Source organism: Mustelus asterias, unplaced genomic scaffold (assembly GCF_964213995.1).
Source record: "Mustelus asterias unplaced genomic scaffold, sMusAst1.hap1.1 HAP1_SCAFFOLD_2102, whole genome shotgun sequence".
Classification (NCBI taxonomy): Eukaryota; Metazoa; Chordata; class Chondrichthyes; order Carcharhiniformes; family Triakidae; genus Mustelus; species Mustelus asterias.
In genome coordinates this window covers 30,799-51,954 of record NW_027592047.1, presented here as the reverse complement: position 1 = coordinate 51,954, position 21,156 = coordinate 30,799, and the positions used below count along the sequence as shown (strand labels likewise).

At 48.2% G+C, this 21,156-nt stretch overlaps 1 protein-coding gene across 1 annotated transcript; it reads left to right on the top strand.

Moving 5' to 3' along the window:
• Positions 1-344: 344 nt before the first annotated feature.
• LOC144489293 (uncharacterized) lies at positions 345-20,796 on the top strand (the record flags this gene model as incomplete). The annotated part of the gene is made up of 7 exons (XM_078207162.1): positions 345-465; positions 1,425-1,502; positions 7,760-7,840; positions 9,747-9,854; positions 10,048-10,406; positions 15,670-15,761; positions 20,685-20,796. Coding segments are annotated over 7 exons (951 nt in total), but the record flags the coding sequence as incomplete, so codon positions are not given.
• Positions 20,797-21,156: the final 360 nt, after the last annotated feature.

Sequence of the window (21,156 nt, the reverse complement as noted above, 5' to 3'; positions counted from 1 at the left end):
GCTCAGATTGAAGCTCCTCTGATACCAGTGAATGATTTTGGCAAACACCACACTTCAGACAGACAGACCGTGAGCGGTTTCCAGTTACAGGGACTGAAGGCGAGGAACTGATCTCTTTAGAAAGAACAGAATGTTTATGGTGGAAGTTTTATTTAATCCCCACAAGCCCTTCCCTTTCTAGCCGCTGAACTGTGAAATATATGTTTTGTTGTGCTGTGTGATTTCTTTCTGAGATTATTGTTCAAGATTACGGCAGATTCTAGGAGTGGGGGGGGGGGGGGGGGTTCGTGGGGGGCAGAGTGAAGTCGCATTGTTTAGATTAATATTCCTTTGCTTTCTTACAGGACACTGTGGAGGAGATTCTGTTTCACAGACACCGGCTGCAGTCACCGTTACTGAAGGAAATATTGTTCAGTTGCTCTGTAATTATACAGCTCCAAGTACTAGCACTCCTTATTTATTCTGGTACCGTCAGCATTCCAGTGGGTCCATGGAGTTTCTGCTGAAGAGGTATAAATACAGTGGCAACACAGAGATGTCCTCAGGGGAACGTTTTTCAGCGGAACTCAATGATACAATCCGCACCGTCCCGTTGAAAGTGTCGAAAACAGAGCTGGCAGACTCCGGGGTTTATTACTGCGCACTGAGTCCCACAGAGACACAGAGCTGGGCTGAACCTGTACAAAAACTATCAGAGCCTCGCTCAGCATAACAGAGCGTTAGGCAAACTTTGAATCAGAGTGAGTCTGAAATGGAACCTGAAATCGTGGTGATTTCTCAATCTTTCACTGAGAATATTTTTATGAATAACAAATATATTGCAAAATTTAAACACCGGGGCACTTAAAAGTATGAGCATGATAATATTTGTAAATTGTAATGTCCCGAAGTGTTTTATGTCGTAAACACAGCAGCTAATTTGGACTCAGCATATTATTTCATTCAGTAATATTGCAGTGCTCTGGCTGTGTCAGTCACTGCGACTGGTGAACAGATATCGAACAGGATGTTTCTCTTGCTCTTTTTGGAAACAGTGACCATGTGGCACCTCCACCTGAGAGGGAAGACGGTGCCCCAGATTTAACAGGTCACCGCGAGGCTGGCAGCTCTGACAGTGCAGCATTTCTAAGCACTGCACTGTCTCCTCGGTAAATTCCCGGAGTATTGTTCTGGATAGATTGCCGGTGTCCCCTGGAGTGGAAATAATCTCTGAAGGGACTGGAGGACAGTATTCGGGAAGTCTCGGGGCGTGGTGACCAGTCGTTAACCCAATCTGGGAAAAACAAACTGAAATAACGAAAATGAAATTAAAAATAAACATTATCGGTCCCCGTGGAAACAGAAAGACAATGAATGCAACCTCTACAAACAAGTATCCCTCGAAAAAAGAGAACTTACGTTTACTGATGTGACGCCTTTCACAGGCTCCAGAAGTGAAATGGGACTTGCGAACCTCAGGAATGTCATTTCCAGTGTAGTCGGTGTGGTGATGGTTACAAACGGTATCAGCGCAGCAGGCAGTGGGAATGTTTAATTCTCAGTCAGAAATTCCCGTCACTCTGACCCTGGAGTAAAGGGATTGGGGAATCCAAATATGTGCCGGTTACATTGAACTTGTCGCAAATTTGAACCAAATAATGGACACCTCTCTCTCTCTCTCTTCCTCTCTTTCCATCCATCCTCTCTCTTTCTCTTTCTGCGACATTGAGGAGCCATGTTGACGATCCATATTGTCCTAAATGCCTTCCTCAGACTACCCAATGACATTAGAATACAATGCTTTATAGAGTTCACTCGCAAACAATGGGTATATTCCCATTACCATGACATTAACTGTATCGCAGCTCGATGTATTTCCATTCACTGGATTCCAGCTCACCGCCGATTGGTGGAGCAAGACCACAAAATGGCATGATTGTCTTTTGGAAGAATGAGTCGAGTCTGGTTCCGTGCTGGATCTGCCTGACAGATTGGATTCTGCAGTTTGTTTTCTCCACTGCTGCTAGAAACAGTTAGATGGTGGTTTCATCTGAGGTTAACTTGATTTCCTCTGTGTGTGGTGTGTTTGAGAGGCTGACAGCTCAGTTAACATCTGGCCAGAACGCAATCCTCAATCGTCACGGGCTCATTCCTCCAGTGTAAGCCGGTTTTTGCACGAAGCTGGGTCTTCTTCCTATCACTGTGCGTCTGAACGCGCAGTAATAAGTGGCAGCATCAGTCAGGCTCAAGTCGAATATATTTAAACTGATGAATTTGTTCGAGGCCTGGAGATCTACATAGAACCGACTTTTAAAAACATCTGCTTTATCTTCATAACCATCAGGATCTTTCCGCAGAATAAACACGGGCTGCTTGTCTGGAAGTTGTCGGTACCAGTACAGCCTATAGTCGCTCTCTGTGGTTTGATAGTCACAGGTTAAAGTCACGATCTCGCCTTCTCCCTTAACATCTGATGAGAGCGACTGGGTGACAGAATCTCCATGACTCAGATCTGAAATTAACAAAACAGAAAATGTTCAGACGGGCGGATCATGAAAGAATGGTCTGGAACCAAGCTTGGGAAATGTGAGAAACGGTGCAATGTATTTTGCACATAATTACCTGTCAGGAATGGTCCCCACAGTACCCACATACCGAGCAGCCACATTGTCGCTGTCCGCTCTGTAGAGGAGGAGCTGGGTGTTTGATTTCATCAAGTCTAATCCTTACCCTCAATAATCAGCTTCCTGTCTCCAGATGTTCTCACTTCCGTCCCTTCTGTCCCCAGCGGAGCTGCGTGACACCCAGGTGGTGAGATAACAGACAGTAAACAGACACACAGTGAGCTGGATGGCAATCACTATCCTTACAGAGGAAACTTCGAGATTTAACGATTGACGTCGGGAAGAAAATGGACAAATGGAGTGTAGGAACGTGGGAACAGCAGTCGGCCATTCTGCCCTTCGATTCTGTTTTGTCATTCAGTTAGATCAGGGCTGATCAGCCTGAACGCCACTTTCCCGAGCTATCTGCATAGCTCTTGATGAGATTATGCTCCATAAATTCAACATGCTCAATAAATGACATTCCAAAAAACCCGCTTATTTTCTTACTGTGACCCGGAAGCTAAGGAAGGCTAAATAGTTCTGTCATTGTTTTTTTTTTAATACGTCCATTAGCCTTACTTTCAGGACAGTTTCAACCGTGATTCCAGTGAAAGTTTGTTCTGTGTGTGGGACATGGGTGCCATTGGTTGGCCAGCATTTATTGTCCATCGCTAGCTGAGAATCAACCACATCGCAGTGGCTCTGGTGTCACATGGAGGCCAGAGGAATGCAGTTTTCCTTCCCTCAAGTACTTTCGTGAATTAGATTTTTAATTGTAGATTTTTTTAATTGAAATGAGTCTGCAGAACTTTAGCTGAGCCTCTGGATTAATCGTCTCGGGATAATACCCCCAGGCCCCTGTTGTGAATATCAGAAAAAACTGAAAATGTATGGAGGCACTACAGAGCGCATCATGCTGTATTTAAAGAAGTTCAATATTATTACCATTCTCTGCCCCGTTCACCCTGTGACTTTGCGGCAGTGTTTTGGTGCGGGGCTCCCTCTGGTTTCTGTCTCTGAGTCTCTCAGTCCGCAGTAATACACCGCGCGGCCAGACAGCCGCAGCTCACGGATGGTGAAATTCCCATTGTTTTTCGACCGGTCAATAGATGCAGAAAATCAGGTCCCCATGTCCTCTGCAATGGAAATGTCTCCATCATTAGAGATTGATGCGCTACTCAAACACGAGGCCTGAAGCTCAGTAAATGAAAGGCTTTTATTTACTGTAACGAAGCTGCCAGAACTTATATACACTATCCCAGACTGAAGGGGTCCCGGCCAGAGCAGGGACTCTTATACCTCTCCCAGGAGGCGGAGCCCGACTGGGATGTACCACAACACTACAGTACAAAGGTGTAACAACCCCACCCTAACCCAACAGCAACAATAGCACAACCCAACAGTAACATATGTACATCCTTGTAGTACTGGCCAGCCCCTGGCTCAGTACTATCCAGTGGGAACCAACGATGGTTCACCACATTCACCCCTCCTTTGAGAACAAAGGCCGGCGGGGTACAAAAAAACAGAATAAAGTGTCAGCAGTCTATAAGTTCAAACAGTCAGGGGGACCGCACCGTCGTTGTGACCTCCTCAATACCGGCGGTGACACCGGAGTAGGCACTTGCGGTGGCGTTCTCCCCAAGGCGGCGTCCAGCTGTTTTTCCACGGACTCACAGGCCGGTTGACCCTGAGGTGACGGTAGTCCATGGGATCCTGACACGCCCTGCGGTGGCGACCATCTTCTGGGCTCAGGCAAGCTGTACATGGGAGTAAAATGGTTAAGCAATGGTCCCGATGCTGCCCGCGCCGTGTTCGAGGAAGAAACAAGAGATAAAGGGTTTGTTACAGGGGGTATGGGAGCGACAGGGGTTGCTACATCCCCTGCTGGCGCCAGGTCTCAGATCGAGACCGTCTCCTCTCGCCCGTCAGGGTATGCCACACAGGCATACTGAGGGTTGGCGTGGGGGAGATGGACCTGTTCGACCAACGGGTCAGACTTGCGGGCCCTTACATGTCGCCGCAGGAGGACGGGTCCTGAGTACGTCAACCAAGACGGTAATGAGGTCCCCGAGGAAGACTTTCGAGGGAATGAGAACATCCTCTCGTGGGGAGTAGCATTGGTTGCTGTACACAGGAGGGAGCGAATAGAATGGAGCGCATCAGGGAGCACCTCTTGCCAACGGGAGACTGGAAGACCTTTTGACTTCAACGCCAGTAAGACAGCCTTCCAGACTGTAGCATTCTCACGTTCCACCTGTCCGTTACCCCTAGGGTTGTAGCTCGTGGTCCTACTAGAGGCAATCCCGTAGAAGAGCAGGAATTGCCTCAAGTCATCGCTCATGAACGACGAGCCCCTGTCGCTATGGATGTAGCCGGGGTACCCGAACAGGGTAAAGAGATCACGGAATGCCATGATAACCGTGGCAGCGGATGTATCAGAGCAGGGAACAACAAAAGGGAACCGAGAGTACTCGTCAATGATATTGAGGAAGTACACATTCCGATCTGTTGAGGGAAGGGGGCCCTTAAAATCGACACTCAGTCTCTCGAAGGGACGAGTGGCCTTGACTAAATGTGCCCGGTCAGGTCGGTAAAAGTGCGGTTTGCATTCCGCGCAAACCCGACAGCTCCTTGTTACTGACCTGACGTCCTCCACCGAGTAAGGCAGGTTGCGGGCTTTTATAAAGTGGGAGAGCCGAGTGACCCCAGGATGGCACAGGTAATTATGGAGGGCGTGCAAACGGTCCTCCTGTATACTAGCGCATGTTCCACGCGAGAGGGCATCCGAGGGCTCATTGAGTTTCCCTGGACTATACATGATGTCGTAGTTATAGGTGGAGAGTTCAATTCTCCACCGCAAGATCTTGTCATTCTTGATCTTGCCCCTCTGCGTGTTGTTGAACATGAACGCCACGGACCGCTGGTCCGTGATCAGGGTGAACCGTTTTCCCACCAAGTAATGGCGCCAGTGCCTGACGGCCTCCACAATGGCCTGGGCCTCCTTTTCCACCGCTGAATGCCGAATTTCGGGGCCTTGGAGGGTGCGGGAAAAAAATGCGACGAGCCTGCCCGCCTGGTTAAGTGTGGCGGCCAGGGCGAAATCAGATGCATCGCTCTCCACCTGAAAGGGGATGGATTCGTCTACAGCGTGCATCGTGGCTTTCGCGATGTCGGCTTTCAATTTATCGAAGGCCAATCGGGCCTCTGGCGTTAAGGGAAAAGTCGTGGACTTAATGAGCGGACGGGCTTTATCCGCGTAGTTGGGAACCCACTGAGCATAATAAGAGAAGAAGCCTCAGCATCTTCTCAGTGCTTTTGCACTAGCAGGTAAGGGAAGTTCAGAAAGGGGGCGCATACGGTCTGGATCAGGGCCAATGACCCCGTTTTCCACCACGTATCCTCGGATGGCTAAACGGCGCGTACGAAACACACACTTCTCCCTGTTGTAGGTCAAGTTCAGGCGAGATGCAGTGCGTAGGAAGTTCAGGAGATTCGTGTCGTGGTCCTGCTGGTCATGGCCGCAGATGGTGACATTATCCAGGTACGGGAAGGTAGCCCGCAGCCCGTTCTGGTCCACCATTCGGTCCATAGCACGCTGGAAGACCGAGACCCCATTGGTGACACCAAAGGGAACCCTGAGAAAGTGATACAAGCGACGGTCAGCTCACACAGGGTGAAACTAATAGCAATTCTGCCTCACTCTGGGCCACTGGGGGAGGAGATGCCACAAATGCCCCCAAAATAAACCATTTAAAAATTAATCTTACCGAGTGTGGGCTTCGATGCCGAGTCAAGCATTTATTGCACTTTGCTAGTTTCCTTTGGGATGGTGGTGGTAGTTTGGAACAGCACTGTTCCAGTCAAACTGATATCCAGAAAATCTAACTGTGAGTTGAAACGGGAGTTTCACTGTCTTGTGACTAAAATAATACAATATCACCATCTGCTGGCGGCTTTCACTTACTGCAGGCGCTGTGAGTCACAGAGAGGTTCAGTCACTCGATGGCTGGACCTGGGACCCGGTTGCTGAAGTGTGAATATTGAATAACATTGTCAGGGATGAAAGTTTGCAGCAGGAGGTCGGGGTGGCGCATTTTCCCTTTTGTCACCATCCACTCTATGCGAACTTTGTTCCCCATTGCCCATGGGAGATATTGCCTGGCGATTGCATCTGGGGATTAATGTACACACTTGATGTAGTTATCAGATGTAAATTCCATCCAAAATTATAGTAGGTAAACGTTGCTGCACTTTGATGTACCAAGCTCTTTGGAGCTTAAGTTGCTAATGATACCTGGACGATATAATTTTGCCAGCGCGACCGAATAAATTACAGGATTTTAACATCGATGTATAATAATGTCAGCAGATGATTATTATCATGCCCAGTAACACACACTTCATTTTAGATAACTATGAAGATGGAATAAATGCTTTCCTTGTTTTGCATCTTGATAGCTCATTCTGTTTATCCAATGTGCACTCCAGAAAGAATGAATGAAACGAATTCAAATCAACATGAATCTTTGCAGATTTCAACTGTTATTGTGCCGCCTGCAGAGGGGATTGATTTTGCTCCGATTCCCACTGAATTAAGCATTTTGCCGAACCGTTGTCATTTCAAATTTACCTGTGAAATACAGAAATATTTTTGCTACTTTTAACAGAGTACTTCTTATCGGGATTTTTTGAATAAGATTCTGAGACAAGTTAGATTTTCTGTACTCCGCATTTTCATGACACTTCGAAAAGAGCGACAGAACGAACAACTGACAGAGACAAGAAAAGCGAGGCGGAAATCCTGAAAATGTCAGAAAGAGAAAGCGAAGCAATCAGACTAAATAATTCTCTCCGACTCTCATCTGTTGGTGCGCCACTTCGATCAGCACTGACAGAACAGCCAGACGTATCCCTGAAAAACCACCTCAGTTTCTGACTTAGTGAAGCCACATTCTGTTCTGGGTTACAGTTAAAAGGTTCAGGTTAAAAGAATCAATACATCGAGAATAACCTGTACTTTTCTGTCGAACTCTAAAGGAATTACCATGTGTCCCCCTTATTCCTTACTGGTAATAATGGTCTTGCTGTCTGGCGAGTCTCTGTTCAGTCAGTGTGTTATCCAGGAGTTGTGTTTAATTTCTGACTTTTGGAACACTGTATTTGTGTTATAGGAACCAATAGCGATGATTCGTTGTCACAGGCTCCTTCTGAATTAACAATTCAGGAAGGACAGAGCACAACACCGGACTGTCGTTAGTCAACAACCTATCGTGAACCAACTCTGTTCTGAAACATCCCGTCTACCAGAAAAGGTCCGAAATACTCAATGAGGATGCAGCGCGGGAGATTCGTCTCAAGATTTGCCAGACTTTCTGCTGTTTGCACAAAGGAAACAAAACCGCTCTTTTAAATAAGGCGGGGCTCTTCACTCCGACGGCGCTGTGTATTTCTGTGCCATTGAGCCCACACTGCTGCAGAGATAGAGCGATTCCCGGACAAAACCCCACACTGGGGTTCCAGTAAGTTTCCAGCAGAGGGTGCTCTCGCACCGATAAACAGAAACAATAATTCACTCTCTACTGAGAAAATCACAGGTGCCTTCCTAAAATATCAGAGCAAAACACAACCTCAACAAGAGATAAGGAATTGTATTAGTTAATTTCAACTCGCAGTTGTACTGTCGCTGATCTTCTTAAATTTATTTGATCTCTTTAGTTTAGTAATTGTCATTTGATCCAGTTTCCGTGTCTGTCTAATATTCAGCAACTCAGTCCCAATCAGGTTCTGAAGCCTTTTTCCTGCGGCCTGTTCTCTGGGTTTATTTGATCCGACCAGAGTTTTGCTGCTTCAGAGAAAGTCTATCCATAATGAAGAGAGTTCACAAGGAAGTGACTGCGATCTTTAAAATAAACATTGAGAATAGAATTCCCCCAGTGAACTTCAGAGTGTTTCCTTAATGCTGGATCAAGACACAGTAAGATAAATGAGGGAGAGACGGAGACAGGAAGGGAAATAGATGAAGGTTCGGTGAAGGAACTGTGAAGGGAGCAGTTGCAGATTTATGGAGACAGTACTGACGAAAGCATAAAGAGAGACAGGCGAACAGACAACAAGAGAAACAGAGAGATAGTGAGAGAGAGAAGCAAAAGGGTACAATGAGAAATTCAATGGCCTAAACACACTCAGGAATTTCAGAAAGGGAAATACAATTAACATAGCATAATATAACGTAGTACGTGATAGCGACAGGGTTATTTCCGAGAGCCTCTGGACGCCTTGGGAAACCAGACCAGCAGCAATACCGCCGAGTTATGCTCCCCGTACCCGCTGCAGTAAACACACAAACATGGTGAGGCACCGCCATCTGGCGGCAATCTGAGGTAACTGGTCATTTCCTGGAAAATCATCGAATTCTCAAATGACAAAAGGGCGTTGCTGCATGATTATGTTGCATTATTCTTGTTCATCCTTTTACTATCCCAATGCAATTGAACTCAGTTGAGCGTATACATGAGGGATAATCCCACCGTTACTTTAATTGCTGGCGTTTCGCTTTATTCAGTTCATACTGGTTATAAAAGTTCATTCTAAACAATATGACGCCATCAAGATTCCGATAAGATGCCTTTTCTAAAATAACAACACGATGTAAATATGACCCTGGATTCACATTCACACTCTATATTCTTTAGTATTTACATTTAAATCTTTCCATCATAATGCTACCCCTTAAGTGCTGGTTATTAACTTTATCTACATTTGGTGCTCGAATAGAATGAGTAATTTAGTGGGCTCATTGAAATGGGACAGTGGGAGAAATCGGATTGTCTGAACTCTGAACTCTAGGGAGAAGGGGAGAAAGATAAGAACGTGGAGCCAGTGCGAAGACAGAGACGGTCAGAAGCAGAGCAATGGGGGTTAGACAAACAGAGGCGGAATAACAGAGCGAGATAGACAGGCTCCAAACGAAGAGAGAGCCGGAGAACCCTAGAAACACAGGGAGAAAGAGAAACTCAGAACTTATTAGTCGAGCCAAGGCTGATTGATGCCCGACGACCATCAATCCTGAGAAAGCGGCCAATCCTGTCGCTGGGAAACGCCCCATAATTTCTGAGTAAATTACGTTTCCGCTGATATGAATTTCCGCTTGAATATCAGAACAGAAATGTCAACACATTTCAAATACTGCTTCATTTCTGCCGAACCCGAAACCAGACACCATGTGCTCCTTACTTTGTTTGCTGATAATAATGGTCTTGCTGCCCGGTGAGTCAATAAACTCTGACAAAGTGTCATCCTGACTTGAAACTTTATCTCTGTTCGCCTCTCACAGATGTTGTCAGATCTACTGAAAATTTCGAGCATTTTCTTTTTTTGAGCCAATGTTTAAATGATCAGTGTCTGTCCCATGGGCTCTCTTCCCTCCCAGATATTGAACACCTTCTGTGTTTTGTTACAGGGGCAAAGGCTGAAGATTCAGTGTTTCAAGGTCGATCTGAATTATCGGTTCTGGAAGGACAGAACATAACACTGGACTGTAAAAGCTCGACAGCTGCTTTTCAAACTGTGTTCTGGTACATCCAGTATCCCGGGCAAGCTCTGAGATATTTGATGAAGATATATAGCTCGGGCAATACCGATAAGTCTCCGGATTTCTCAGATAGATTCTCGGCTGCTTTGCACAAAGGAAACAATACTGTTCCTTTAAATATCGCCAGAGCTGTTCTGTCCGACAGCGCCGTGTATTTCTGTGCCATGGAGCCCACACTGGTACAGATGGAGCGAACCCCGCACAAAAACCCCAGACTGGGAGTTCCGGTTAGTGATCAGCAGAGGGCGCTCCCACACTGATAAACAGAAATAATTATTTTGTCTCGACAGTGATAGTCACAGGGTCATAAACAAAATATCAAAAACAAAACACAACACTCAACACGAACGGCTGAGCCACAGTTGAATTTTTAACTTGCTACTATACTAAAAATACATTTACAGTTCCTTAACTCACGCTTCAACCTTTGATGACATTTTCTTGCCTGTGTGAATTATTGTGCAGCACTTTCCCCATCTTCACTCTCCTTTTCAAGGTCTCTTTGATCAAAGGGTCTATTTGATCAGAGTATTTTGCTGCCTAAGGGACAGCTTATATTGGCATATACATTTCGCAAGGTTATCATTGTGCTATTTAAAACAATCCCTGAGAACAGGTTGCCATCAATGTTCATTCTCATTTTGAATGTCTGTCAAATGTTTTCTGACACAATTCACAACCCAGTGTTTCTCTGTTTCAATAATCAGACCAGCGACTTCATTCCCACCCCTGGCCCCAACAATATAGCGATTTTCCTCACAAGCACACTGATTATATCTCAGCTTGGGTTATTTCTGCTCACTGGAAGCCAGGTCTCCAGCTTCAGGGCTAAAAACACCACTGCGACACATGTTTTTTTTATTTCAAAAATATACTTTATTCACAAAAAAAAACTCTCCAATAAAACATTGCAAAATGACAGATCCAAAGGTCATAAACAGTGCAAAAAAGAATCATTTTTACAGTACAATACAGTGCTTATTTACAAAAACATTACATTTTGTTACATTTCATTTCTTAAAACTATATACATGTGTCAGAGTTTACTGTGTGCCGTTATTTTTCAGGTTGGCACACAGTTACTCAGGCCGAGGGTATTCTGCAGTTACCCGGCCCTCGGTCTGCCTCGGTTGAGACGGGGTGGGGAGGGGGAACTTCAGATAGGCAATTGTGGAATAAACACATTTAAAGTAATTTCCCAATCGTGATTTCAACCTAAAGTTTAAACACACTCCGATATGATTGATTCGGGTTTGAACATGTATTTCAGATCTGAGTCATGGAAATTATGTCACTTACTTATTGTCCTCAAATGATGAGACAGAAAAAGAAGTAGTTTTTTTTACAAGTTTCAACTATGACATTGCAAGGATTGTCTTTGTTTTATTCTGGAACTCACTGATCAATATCAGCTTTATGATATTGAACTGCGCTCGCAGGGAGTCTTACTCATGTTTGCAGACAATCGTGAAACAAACAACAGCAACAGCACCGGTCAGGCAGCCAAACCTCTCCATCTCCAGCTGGAGAAATTGGACTCTGAAGAGATGATCCGAATAAGGACTCACTTACGGAATTTATGATGGAAACCAATCCAACCCCGCACTTTGCATTGTGTTCGGGAGCTCCTGTCTGTCGGATTGTAAAATAGTAATTGCTTAGCGTTGCAAAGCCAATGCAGAGAGCGGACTGGCCAAGCCAGAATCCATCTCCTCATTGCCCCCAAAACCAATTCAAATTGAATCTAATTCATGGTCCTCGCAAAAAATCCAAGCTGACATGAAAGAGCATCGCACCTGATCTTGGACTCGATTTGATGCTTGATTCGAGCCCAAAGACCGAGGTGCCTGCTTTCTGTTTTAGTTATATCCAATCAAAAACCAGGGGAACTGGATTAATTGTTAGATTACACAGTGATATGTCACAGAGCAGTAATCCAGGGGAACTGGATTAATTGTTGGATTACACAGTGATATGTTACAGAGCAGTAATCCAGGGGAACTGGATTAATTGTTAGATTACACAGTGATATGTTACAGAGCAGTAATCCAGGGGAACTGGATTAATTGTTAGATTACACAGTGATATGTTACAGAGCAGTAATCCAGGGGAACTGGATTAATTGTGAGATTACACAGTGATATGTCACAGAGCAGTAATCCAGGGGAACTGGATTAATTGTTAGATTACACAGTGATATGTTACAGAGCAGTAATCCAGGGGAACTGGAGTAATTGTTAGATTACACAGTGATATGTCACAGAGCAGAAATGGATGTTAAGTTTGCTGATGACACAACGATAGATTGGAAAATAAATGGTGATGAGGATGTAAGGGGACGATGAAGGGACATAAGTAGTTCAGTGAATTGGCAAAGCTTCGCCAAATTGTGTTTAATGTGGGCGGATGTGAAAATGTACATTTTGGCCTGATGAATATAAAATACACTTAATAACTAAATGGTGCGAGATCACAACATTCTGAGGGACAGAGGGATTGGGCCGTCCTTGGGCATGAATCAAAAGGGGCTAATATACAGGTACAGCAATTAATCAGAAATGTCATGAAATGTTACCATTTATGACGAGGGAATGAATTATTAAATAGGAAGGGTCAGAAATTCCTCAGATATAGGAGCAGATTTAGGCCATTCGGCCCATCGAGTCCGTTCCGTCATTCGATCATGGCTGATATGCTCCTCATCCCCATTTTCCTGCCTTCTCCCCATAACCCTTCAACCCATTACCAATTAAAAATCTGTCTAACCCCTCCTTAAATTTACTCACTGTCCCAGCCTCCTCCGCTCTTTGGGGTAGCGAATTTCACAGATTCACAACCCTTTGGGAGAAGTAGTTTCTCCTCAACTCTGTTTTAAATTTGCTGCCCCTTATCCTAAGACTGTGACCTCTCGTCCTAGAATGTCCCAGAAGAGGAAGCATCCTCTCCATGTCTACTTTATCCGTACCTTTTATCATCTTGTCAGTGATCTCTCATTCTTCTAAATTCACGCATGTTTCCATTGTGCAAGGCACTGGAGAGACCACATCTGGAGTATTGTGTACAATACTTGATTCCTTATCTATAGAAAGATGGTAATGTGTTAGAAAACTGCCCCAGGCTCCTGTGAATTCCTCCAACTCGTATTTAATTAGACTCGAATTGATTTAATTTAAAACGGTTTTTTTTAAACATATTGAGACTGGCCTGAAAGTGGTAGACTGGGGACTATCACACAGATGCTCTCAATCTGATGGTGTGGTGGTGTTGTCACTGGACTGGGAACCCAGAGTCCGAGGGTAATGCGCTGGGCAGCCAGCTTCCAATCACACCACAGCAAATAGTGAAATCTCAATTCAATAAAAAACTGTCATTAAAGGTCTGGTGATGACCATGAAACCATTGCCGTTAAAACCCATTTGGTTCCCCGATGCCCTTGAGAGAAGGAATTTATCCGACTCCAGAATAAGACCAGAGGATGCTGGAAAATCTCAGCAGGTCTGGTTGGACCTGTAAGTCTTTCATGTGAATCCAGGTCCACACGATGTGGTTGACTCTGGAATGGCCCAGCAAGCAAGCTGCTCAGTTCAAGGGCAGTTAGGGATCGACCACAAGCAAGGAACTGGGAACAATCTGCACTAAATATTGGCCAGTTATTTTCAGTCTGGAAATGTAAAGCTGCCGTTTCGCTCTCAGTCAGGAACAGATCCCAGTTTTACACCAATCTCTGATTTAACAGCACATTGGAGAGCTGGTGCAGACACGATGGGCCAAATGGCCTCCTGCACCAACACTATTCTGTGAAATCTTAGAAAAACAGGGAAATGCTGGAATTAAACTCAGCAGGTTCGGCTGCATCTGTGCAGAGAGAGAGAGAGAAACAGAGTTAACATTTCAGCTCTGTGACCTTTCCTGTGAACTGGGGAAAGTTCGAAATGTAACAGGTTTGGAGAAAGGGGCGGGTGGGACAGGGACTAAAGGAAGGTCTGTGAGAGGGTGGAAGACAGGAGAGATTGAATGAGAGAAAAGTGAGCCCCCCCCCCCCCCCCCCCCAGAGCCAAAGGGAATGGAGATGGAGCGAGAGAAGGAACAGAGAAACAGAAGCTGTGTCTGGAGCAGGGGGGCTGCCGACTGAAAGAAAGAAAAATGAAACAAGCAAAGAAAAAGAAGCAGAACGGGCTGAGAGTTCACTCTCTGAAACTGTTGGACTGAATCTTGAGTCCAGAAGGCTGTAAAGTGTGGAGGGGGTGGGTGAGTGGGGGGGGGGATGTTCTCCTGGACCTGCTCCAGACCCTGGTTAAAACAGTAACCAGTAGATCCAGGATGGGGGGGGGGGGGGTCACTCTGGCTGATCTGCTGTGGTCTTGTCTGTGCCCAGCTCAATCTGATCTGTGCAACTCAAACACACTGGAGAGTGTTTGATAGGAAATGAAGATTGTGAATCTAACTCAGTGTGTGAACTCCCTCAGAGGCTCCCACACTGCATTCCAACAAACTGAGCTGGATTGGACTGAATGGGAAGTCATGGGAATGGAGCCCTCACTGACTTTATGCATCAAGTACATTTCTGGATGGAAATTAGCTGCATCGACTCCAGCCTGGTTGTTGGTGTGAAACAGGAGCTGATGTCTATCTGTGTGTGTGTGTGTGTGTGTGAGTCCCTGCGTGCAGCTCCCAGAGAGTTTAAAATCCTGCATCTGTCTCTCTGCAGAGCTGCTGGTTAAAGACACACTTACAGCATTTATCAGACAGAAACTTCACTCTCATTCTCTCCCTCCCCTCCCCCAGCCAGTGCTTCTGTTTAAAAAACAGTTTAAACGCTTTATGTTGCAGCTCTGATCTCTGGTGAATCATTAACCACACACACACATTCAGACACCCGGACAGACAGATTGTAAATCAGAAGTGGCAGTTGTAAATGCAGCAACAAAGAACTTTGCAAGATATTGTTTCAGTTCAGGCAACTTAAGGAAAAGTGAATTTTGCAAGAATCAGCAAAGGGTGCAAACCTGTAGCCGATGGAGTCCTGGATGAACAAGTTGTACAATCCACATTCAGACCTGGCCTCTCTCTCTCTCTGGCAGTGCAGGGCTGCGAGTTAATTGAAACCCATCTTCTCTCAGCTCCCAGTGCTGGTGATGTGAAGCTGGGAGTGGGGGGGGAGGGAGAGCCTTGGGATAAACCATTTGCCTGGTGCTCACTAACCCCCACACACACAAACACCCCCCACACACTCAGAGACAGGTTGGTGTTGGACTGGCCCATACCTGGAGGAGGTGTGTTCAGGTGAGGTGTAGGAGATGTGGTTGGATAAGGATTGATTGGGGAGGTGTGGGACTCAGTGAGGTTATAAAAAGGCTGGCGATGCATTGTCCAGTCTCTCTCTACACGTGGGTTGGTAAGTATCAGGTAAGCTGTGTCTTTGTGAGTGAGTGAGTCAGTGTGTGCTTGCATGGAGTTCCAGCTCTGATATTTTAACCCCCCCTTTCCCAGCACAAAACCCCTGGCCAAGGATCTGTCTCCCCCACCATGGGAGAGGGGATGGAAGGAGTTGGAGAGATCACCGAGGGAAAACATGTGCGATGGTGAGTATGAACCTCTTCACTTTCTGTCTACACCTTTCCCGCCTCAGCCCTGCTTTTCTCTCTGTTTGCAGCCTCCTCTCAATCTCCCTCTCCATCTTTCTCTCTCTCAACCTTTCTCTCTCTCAATCTCTCTGTCTTTCTCTCTCTAAATCTTTCTCTCTCTAAATCTTTCTCTCTCTAAATCTTTCTCTCAATCTCTCTCTCTCTCTGTGTCTTTCTCTCTCTCTGTTTCTCTCTGTCTCTCTATCTCTCTCTCTCAATCTTTCTCTCTCTCTCCCTTTATCTCCCTTTCTCTCTCTCTCTCTCTCTTTCTCTCTCTCTCTTTCTCTCTCTGTCTCTCTCTCTCTCTGTCTCTCTCTCTCTGTCTCTCTCTGTCTCTCTCTGTCTCTCTCTGTCTCTCTCTGTGTCTCTCTCTGTGTCTCTCTCTGTGTCTCTCTCTGTGTCTCTCTCTGTCTCTCTCTCTTTCTCTCTCTCTCTGTCTCTCTCTCTCTGTCTCTCTCTCTGTCTCTCTCTCTGTCTCTCTCTCTCTGTCTCTCTCTCTCTGTCTCTCTCTCTCTGTCTCTCTCTCTCTGTCTCTCTCTCTCTGTCTCTCTCTCTCTGTCTCTCTCTCTCTGTCGCTCTCTCTCTGTCTCTCTCTCTCTGTCTCTCTCTCTGTCTCTCTCTCTGTCTCTCTCTCTGTCTCTCTCTCTCTGTCTCTCTCTCTCTGTCTCTCTCTCTCTGTCTCTCTCTCTCTGTCTCTCTCTCTCTGTCTCTCTCTCTCTGTCTCTCTCTCTGTCTCTCTCTCTCTCTGTCTCTCTCTCTCTGTCGCTCTCTCTGTCTCTCTGCCTCTGTCTCTCTCTCTCTGTCTCTGCCTCTGTCTCTCTCTCTGTCTCTGTCTTTCTCTCTGTCTCAATCTTCCCCCCCCCCCTCCTGGGCTTTGCCCCCCCCTCCTGGGCTTTGCCCCCCCCTCCTGGGCTTTGCCCCCCCCCTCCTGGGCTTTGCCCCCCCCCTCCTGGGCATTGCCCCCCCCACCCCTGGGCATTGCCCCCCCACCCCTGGGCATTGCCCCCCCCACCCCTGGGCATTGCACCCCCCACCCCTGGGCATTGCCCCCCCGCTTGCCCCCCCCGACTGCCCGCCCCCCGACTGCCCGCCCCCGACTGCCCGCCCCCCGACTGCCCGCCCCCCGACTGCCCGCCCCCCGACTGCCCGCCCCCCGACTGCCCGCCCCCCGACTGCCCGCCCCCCGACTGCCCGCCCCCCGACTGCCCGCCCCCCGACTGCCCGCCCCCCGACTGCCCGCCCCCCGACTGCCCGCCCCCCGACTGCCCGCCCCCCGACTGCCCGCCCCCCGACTGCCCGCCCCCCGACTGCCCGCCCCCCGACTGCCCGCCCCCCGACTGCCCGCCCCCCGCTTGTTCCCCCCCCCCCCCCCTGCTTGTTTCCCCCCCCCGAGCTGTCCCCCCCTCTCAGACCCGCCCTGACCAATTCCTCTGAGACCCTCCAGTCCCACCAGGATTTCACCCCCCCTCCCCCCAAATCCCAGCCCTATCCATAGGGGCCCCTCCCCAGCTCCTGGACTCCTGTCCCCAAACCCCACCCCCACCGACAGACCCAAACCCCACCCCCACCGACAGACCCAAACCCCACCCCCACCGACAGACCCAAACCCCACCCCCACCGACAGACCCAAACCCCACCCCCACCGACAGACCCAAACCCCACCCCCACCGACAGACCCAGCCCCCACCGACAGACCCGAACCCCACACCCACCCCCACCGACAGACCCGAACCCCACACCCACCCCCACCGACAGACCCGAACCCCACCCCCACCGACAGACCCGAACCCCACCCCCACCGACAGACCCGAACCCCACACCCACCGACAGACCCGAACCCCACACCCACCGACAGACCCGAACCCCACACCCACCGACAGACCCAACCCCCACTGAGCCTAATCCCCCCCGACTCCTGAACCCACTCCCAATCCTAAACCTGCCGCACTCAATCTCTCACCCCCAAATTCCCCTCTCCCCTCCAGGTTCCCCACCCCCCAAAACCCCCTTTAAATCCCCACTGCCCAAACCCACTCTCAGTCCCTCCACTTAAACCCCTCTGAACCTCCCCTCTGCCCAATCTCTCTCTGCCCCTCCTCCCGATCCTCTCTGCCCCTCCCCCTGATCCTCTCTGCCCAATCTTCTCCAATCCCACTCTAATCACCCCCCCACTCACTCTCTCTCAGGAACTCACCGCCAAAGCCCTCTGAGCCCCTCCCAATCCTTCTCAACCCCCCGCCCTCAATCTCCACTAATTCCCCCCCCAAAACTCCTCTTTCCCCCACCTGATTCCCTGTCCCTCTGCCCCATCTCCTTTCATCCGACTCTGTAAGCACCCCCTCCCCCCGCTCAATCTCTCTGACACCCACTGCCAATCTGACTCTCAGCCCCCTGAATCCTCCAAGTTCCTGCCCCAATTCCTCAGCCCCCCCCAAAGGCTCCCTTTGCCCCCCCTGCCAAACTCAAGCCCCCCCTGACGCCTGCACCCAATCCTTCCTCAGTCCTCCCCACCCCTGTATCCCTCTGAGTCACCCCCCCGCTCCGAATCGCTCGGCACCCCCCCAATTCTAACCCTGATGCAAGGCCACACCCTAAATCCCTCTCTGAATTTCCCCCCTCCCAAATCCCTATGAATCCACCCCGCCCTCAATCCCTTTCCCTCCACCCCAAATTGCCCCTCCCGCTAACCCCCTCTCTGACTCCCTACCCCATCCAGACCCTCCCCAGATTCTAAGCCCCTGAGATTCCTCTAGAATCTCCCCTGAATGTCTCCCGAGATCGCACCCACCCTCGCCACATTCCTCTGCCCCCGAATCCTGCTCCCTCTCCAATCCCACCCCTTCAATCTGTCTGAGCACCAAACCATGTCTTTTAATCCCCGTAAGCCCCCCAATCCCTCCTGTATCCCTCAGAACCCCAGAAATCCCCCTCTAAACCCCCCCTTCCCGAATCCCCCTCAGTTCCCCCTGATTCCCTCCCTCTCAGTCCCGCTAAATCCCAAAGTCCCCATGAGACCCTTAAATCCCCCTGAATCCCTCTAATTCCCGACCACAATCCCTGAGTCTCTCCCTACATCCCTCTACACTCTCCTCCTTGAATCCCTGTCAATTCCCCCCCCCCCCCCCACTCCAGCCAAATCTGTTGTCCCTCCTCACAATCCCTCTAAATCTCCCGATCCTTCCCTCTGAGCCCCGTACCCCGCTCCCCCACTGCCCAAACCATCTTCAAAGCCCCCCGGCTGAATATCCCTCTAAGTTCCCCTCTTTCCCCCCACCCCTCTCAACCTGGCAAATTCCCACTCCCTCCCTGTGAACAGCCTCTGGACTGACAGATCCCCCCCCTTCTAATTAGTAACCCCCCCCCCACCACACATCTATCCCCGTCCACCACCCCCCTGTAAACAGCTCCTGGTGGAGTTGGATGTGGAAACTCTGCCCATTTTAAACATTAACGTTCAAACGACTAATTCCCCTGACACTGAGCAGCCTGTGTTATAACATCCCGCACCCCCATCCTGTACAACAGACCCCCTGTCTGATTCCCCCCCCCCCCCTCAATTGCCCCCTTTCTCTGATAACCCCTGACTCTGGTCAGCCTGTGTTATAATATTCCCCCCTCTTGTACAACAGCCTCCCCCACCAGCCCCTTCCCTCTCTGTCTAATAGCCCCTGGCTCTGAACAAGCCCCTGTATTACACACTCCCCCCTTTCAGCAGTGCTGAATCCCTCTGAATTGCCCCCGATTCCCTCCCTCTGCGTTCCTGGGCCTTTGCTGCTTGTGAACAGCAAACCCGTGATCTGGCCCGTCCCCCACGAGAGAGCAGAGAGGGAGATAAGAGGCAGAGAAGCAGAGAGATATAGAGATGGAGTTAGAGAGAATGCTACTGTAATTCAGACAGAATGATTCACAGAGAGAGGGAAGCAGAGATCAGATACAGAGAGAGATAAGAGGCAGAGAGATATAGAGATGGAGATAGGATGCGACTGTAATTCAGACATTGATTCACAGAGAAGGGAGGGAGCAGAGATAAGAGACAGAGATATAGAGATGGAGTTAGTGAGGAATCTGCTGTGATTCAGACAATGATTCACAGAGAGAGGGAAGCAGAGAACAGATAGAGATATAGAGACAGAGGATGCTACTTTAATTCAAACAGACTGAGTCAGGGGGAGGCAGAGATAGAGAGAGGGGGAAGCAGAGAGAGATAGAGAGAGTCAAGCAGATAGCTAGAGAGATAAGACAGAGAAGCAGAGTTAAAGTTCAAATTTTATTCGTCACAAGTAGGCTTACATTAACACTGCAATGAAGTTACTGTGAAAAGATGGAGATAGAGAGAATGCTGCTGTACTTCAGACAGAATGAGTCAGAGAGGGAGCAGAGATAAAGGGGAGCAGAGATAGATAGAGCGAGAGAGAGATGGAGAGGAGGCTGCTGTGATTGAGATAAAATGATCCACAGAGAGGGAGAGAGAGATGTGCAGAGAGGCTGAGATACAAAGTGAGATGTCGAGATAAATAGAAAGTGGGGCTTTGGCAAGACAGTGACAAAGTTTCAGAGAGAGAGTGAAAGATAGAGAGAATGAGAGAAAAGGGAGAAAGATGCTGCCATTTTGAGAGGCTGGGGTATAAAGGATGGGGAGAGACAGGGATTGGAAAGATGTGGAGAAACAGTTCTGAGGATGGGGGAGTTGCACAGACAGAGCTTCAGGGAGAGGGATTGAAATCTGGGATTACATTGGAGCAGGGATCACTGGGAATACCCCCTCCCCCTGACACACAGACCACTAACCCTCCGTGTAAAAGCCCCACCAGTCTATCTGTGAATAAAAATGAACGACCAAGACACGGGGACTTTTATTAATATTTTTCTCTCTGGTTATAGCTCTTGTCCGAGGATTCCTCACGGCAAAACTATTCGCTCTCTGCATCGCCAAAGTTTCCAAAGGAATTCTCCTTGGAAGAGAGAAAGAGAAAATAAAGTGAAATTTGATTAAACACAAAACAAAAGCTGATTATAAACAATAAAAGGCACAGCAAGATCCCAGGACTTGCTGAAATTCACAATCTCACTGGGGGAGGTGGGGGAAACATTCATTTTCACCTCCTCATTATTAAACCCTGACAAAATGGGAACACGTTTCAAATGCAATGAACTTCCAACTGCCTCCTGACTGTCCCGATATTGAATTTATTAAAGACATCAAAGCATTCTGGGGGCTTTACTCCAGAGACAGGCCAGTGAAAAAACACAGGAGGCCCCAATGAAGTTCCCACTTCTATCAGTCACCTCTCTCCCCTCACTCTGTTTCTCCCTCTCCGTCTCTTACACACTTCCCCCCAGATCTCTATCTGTC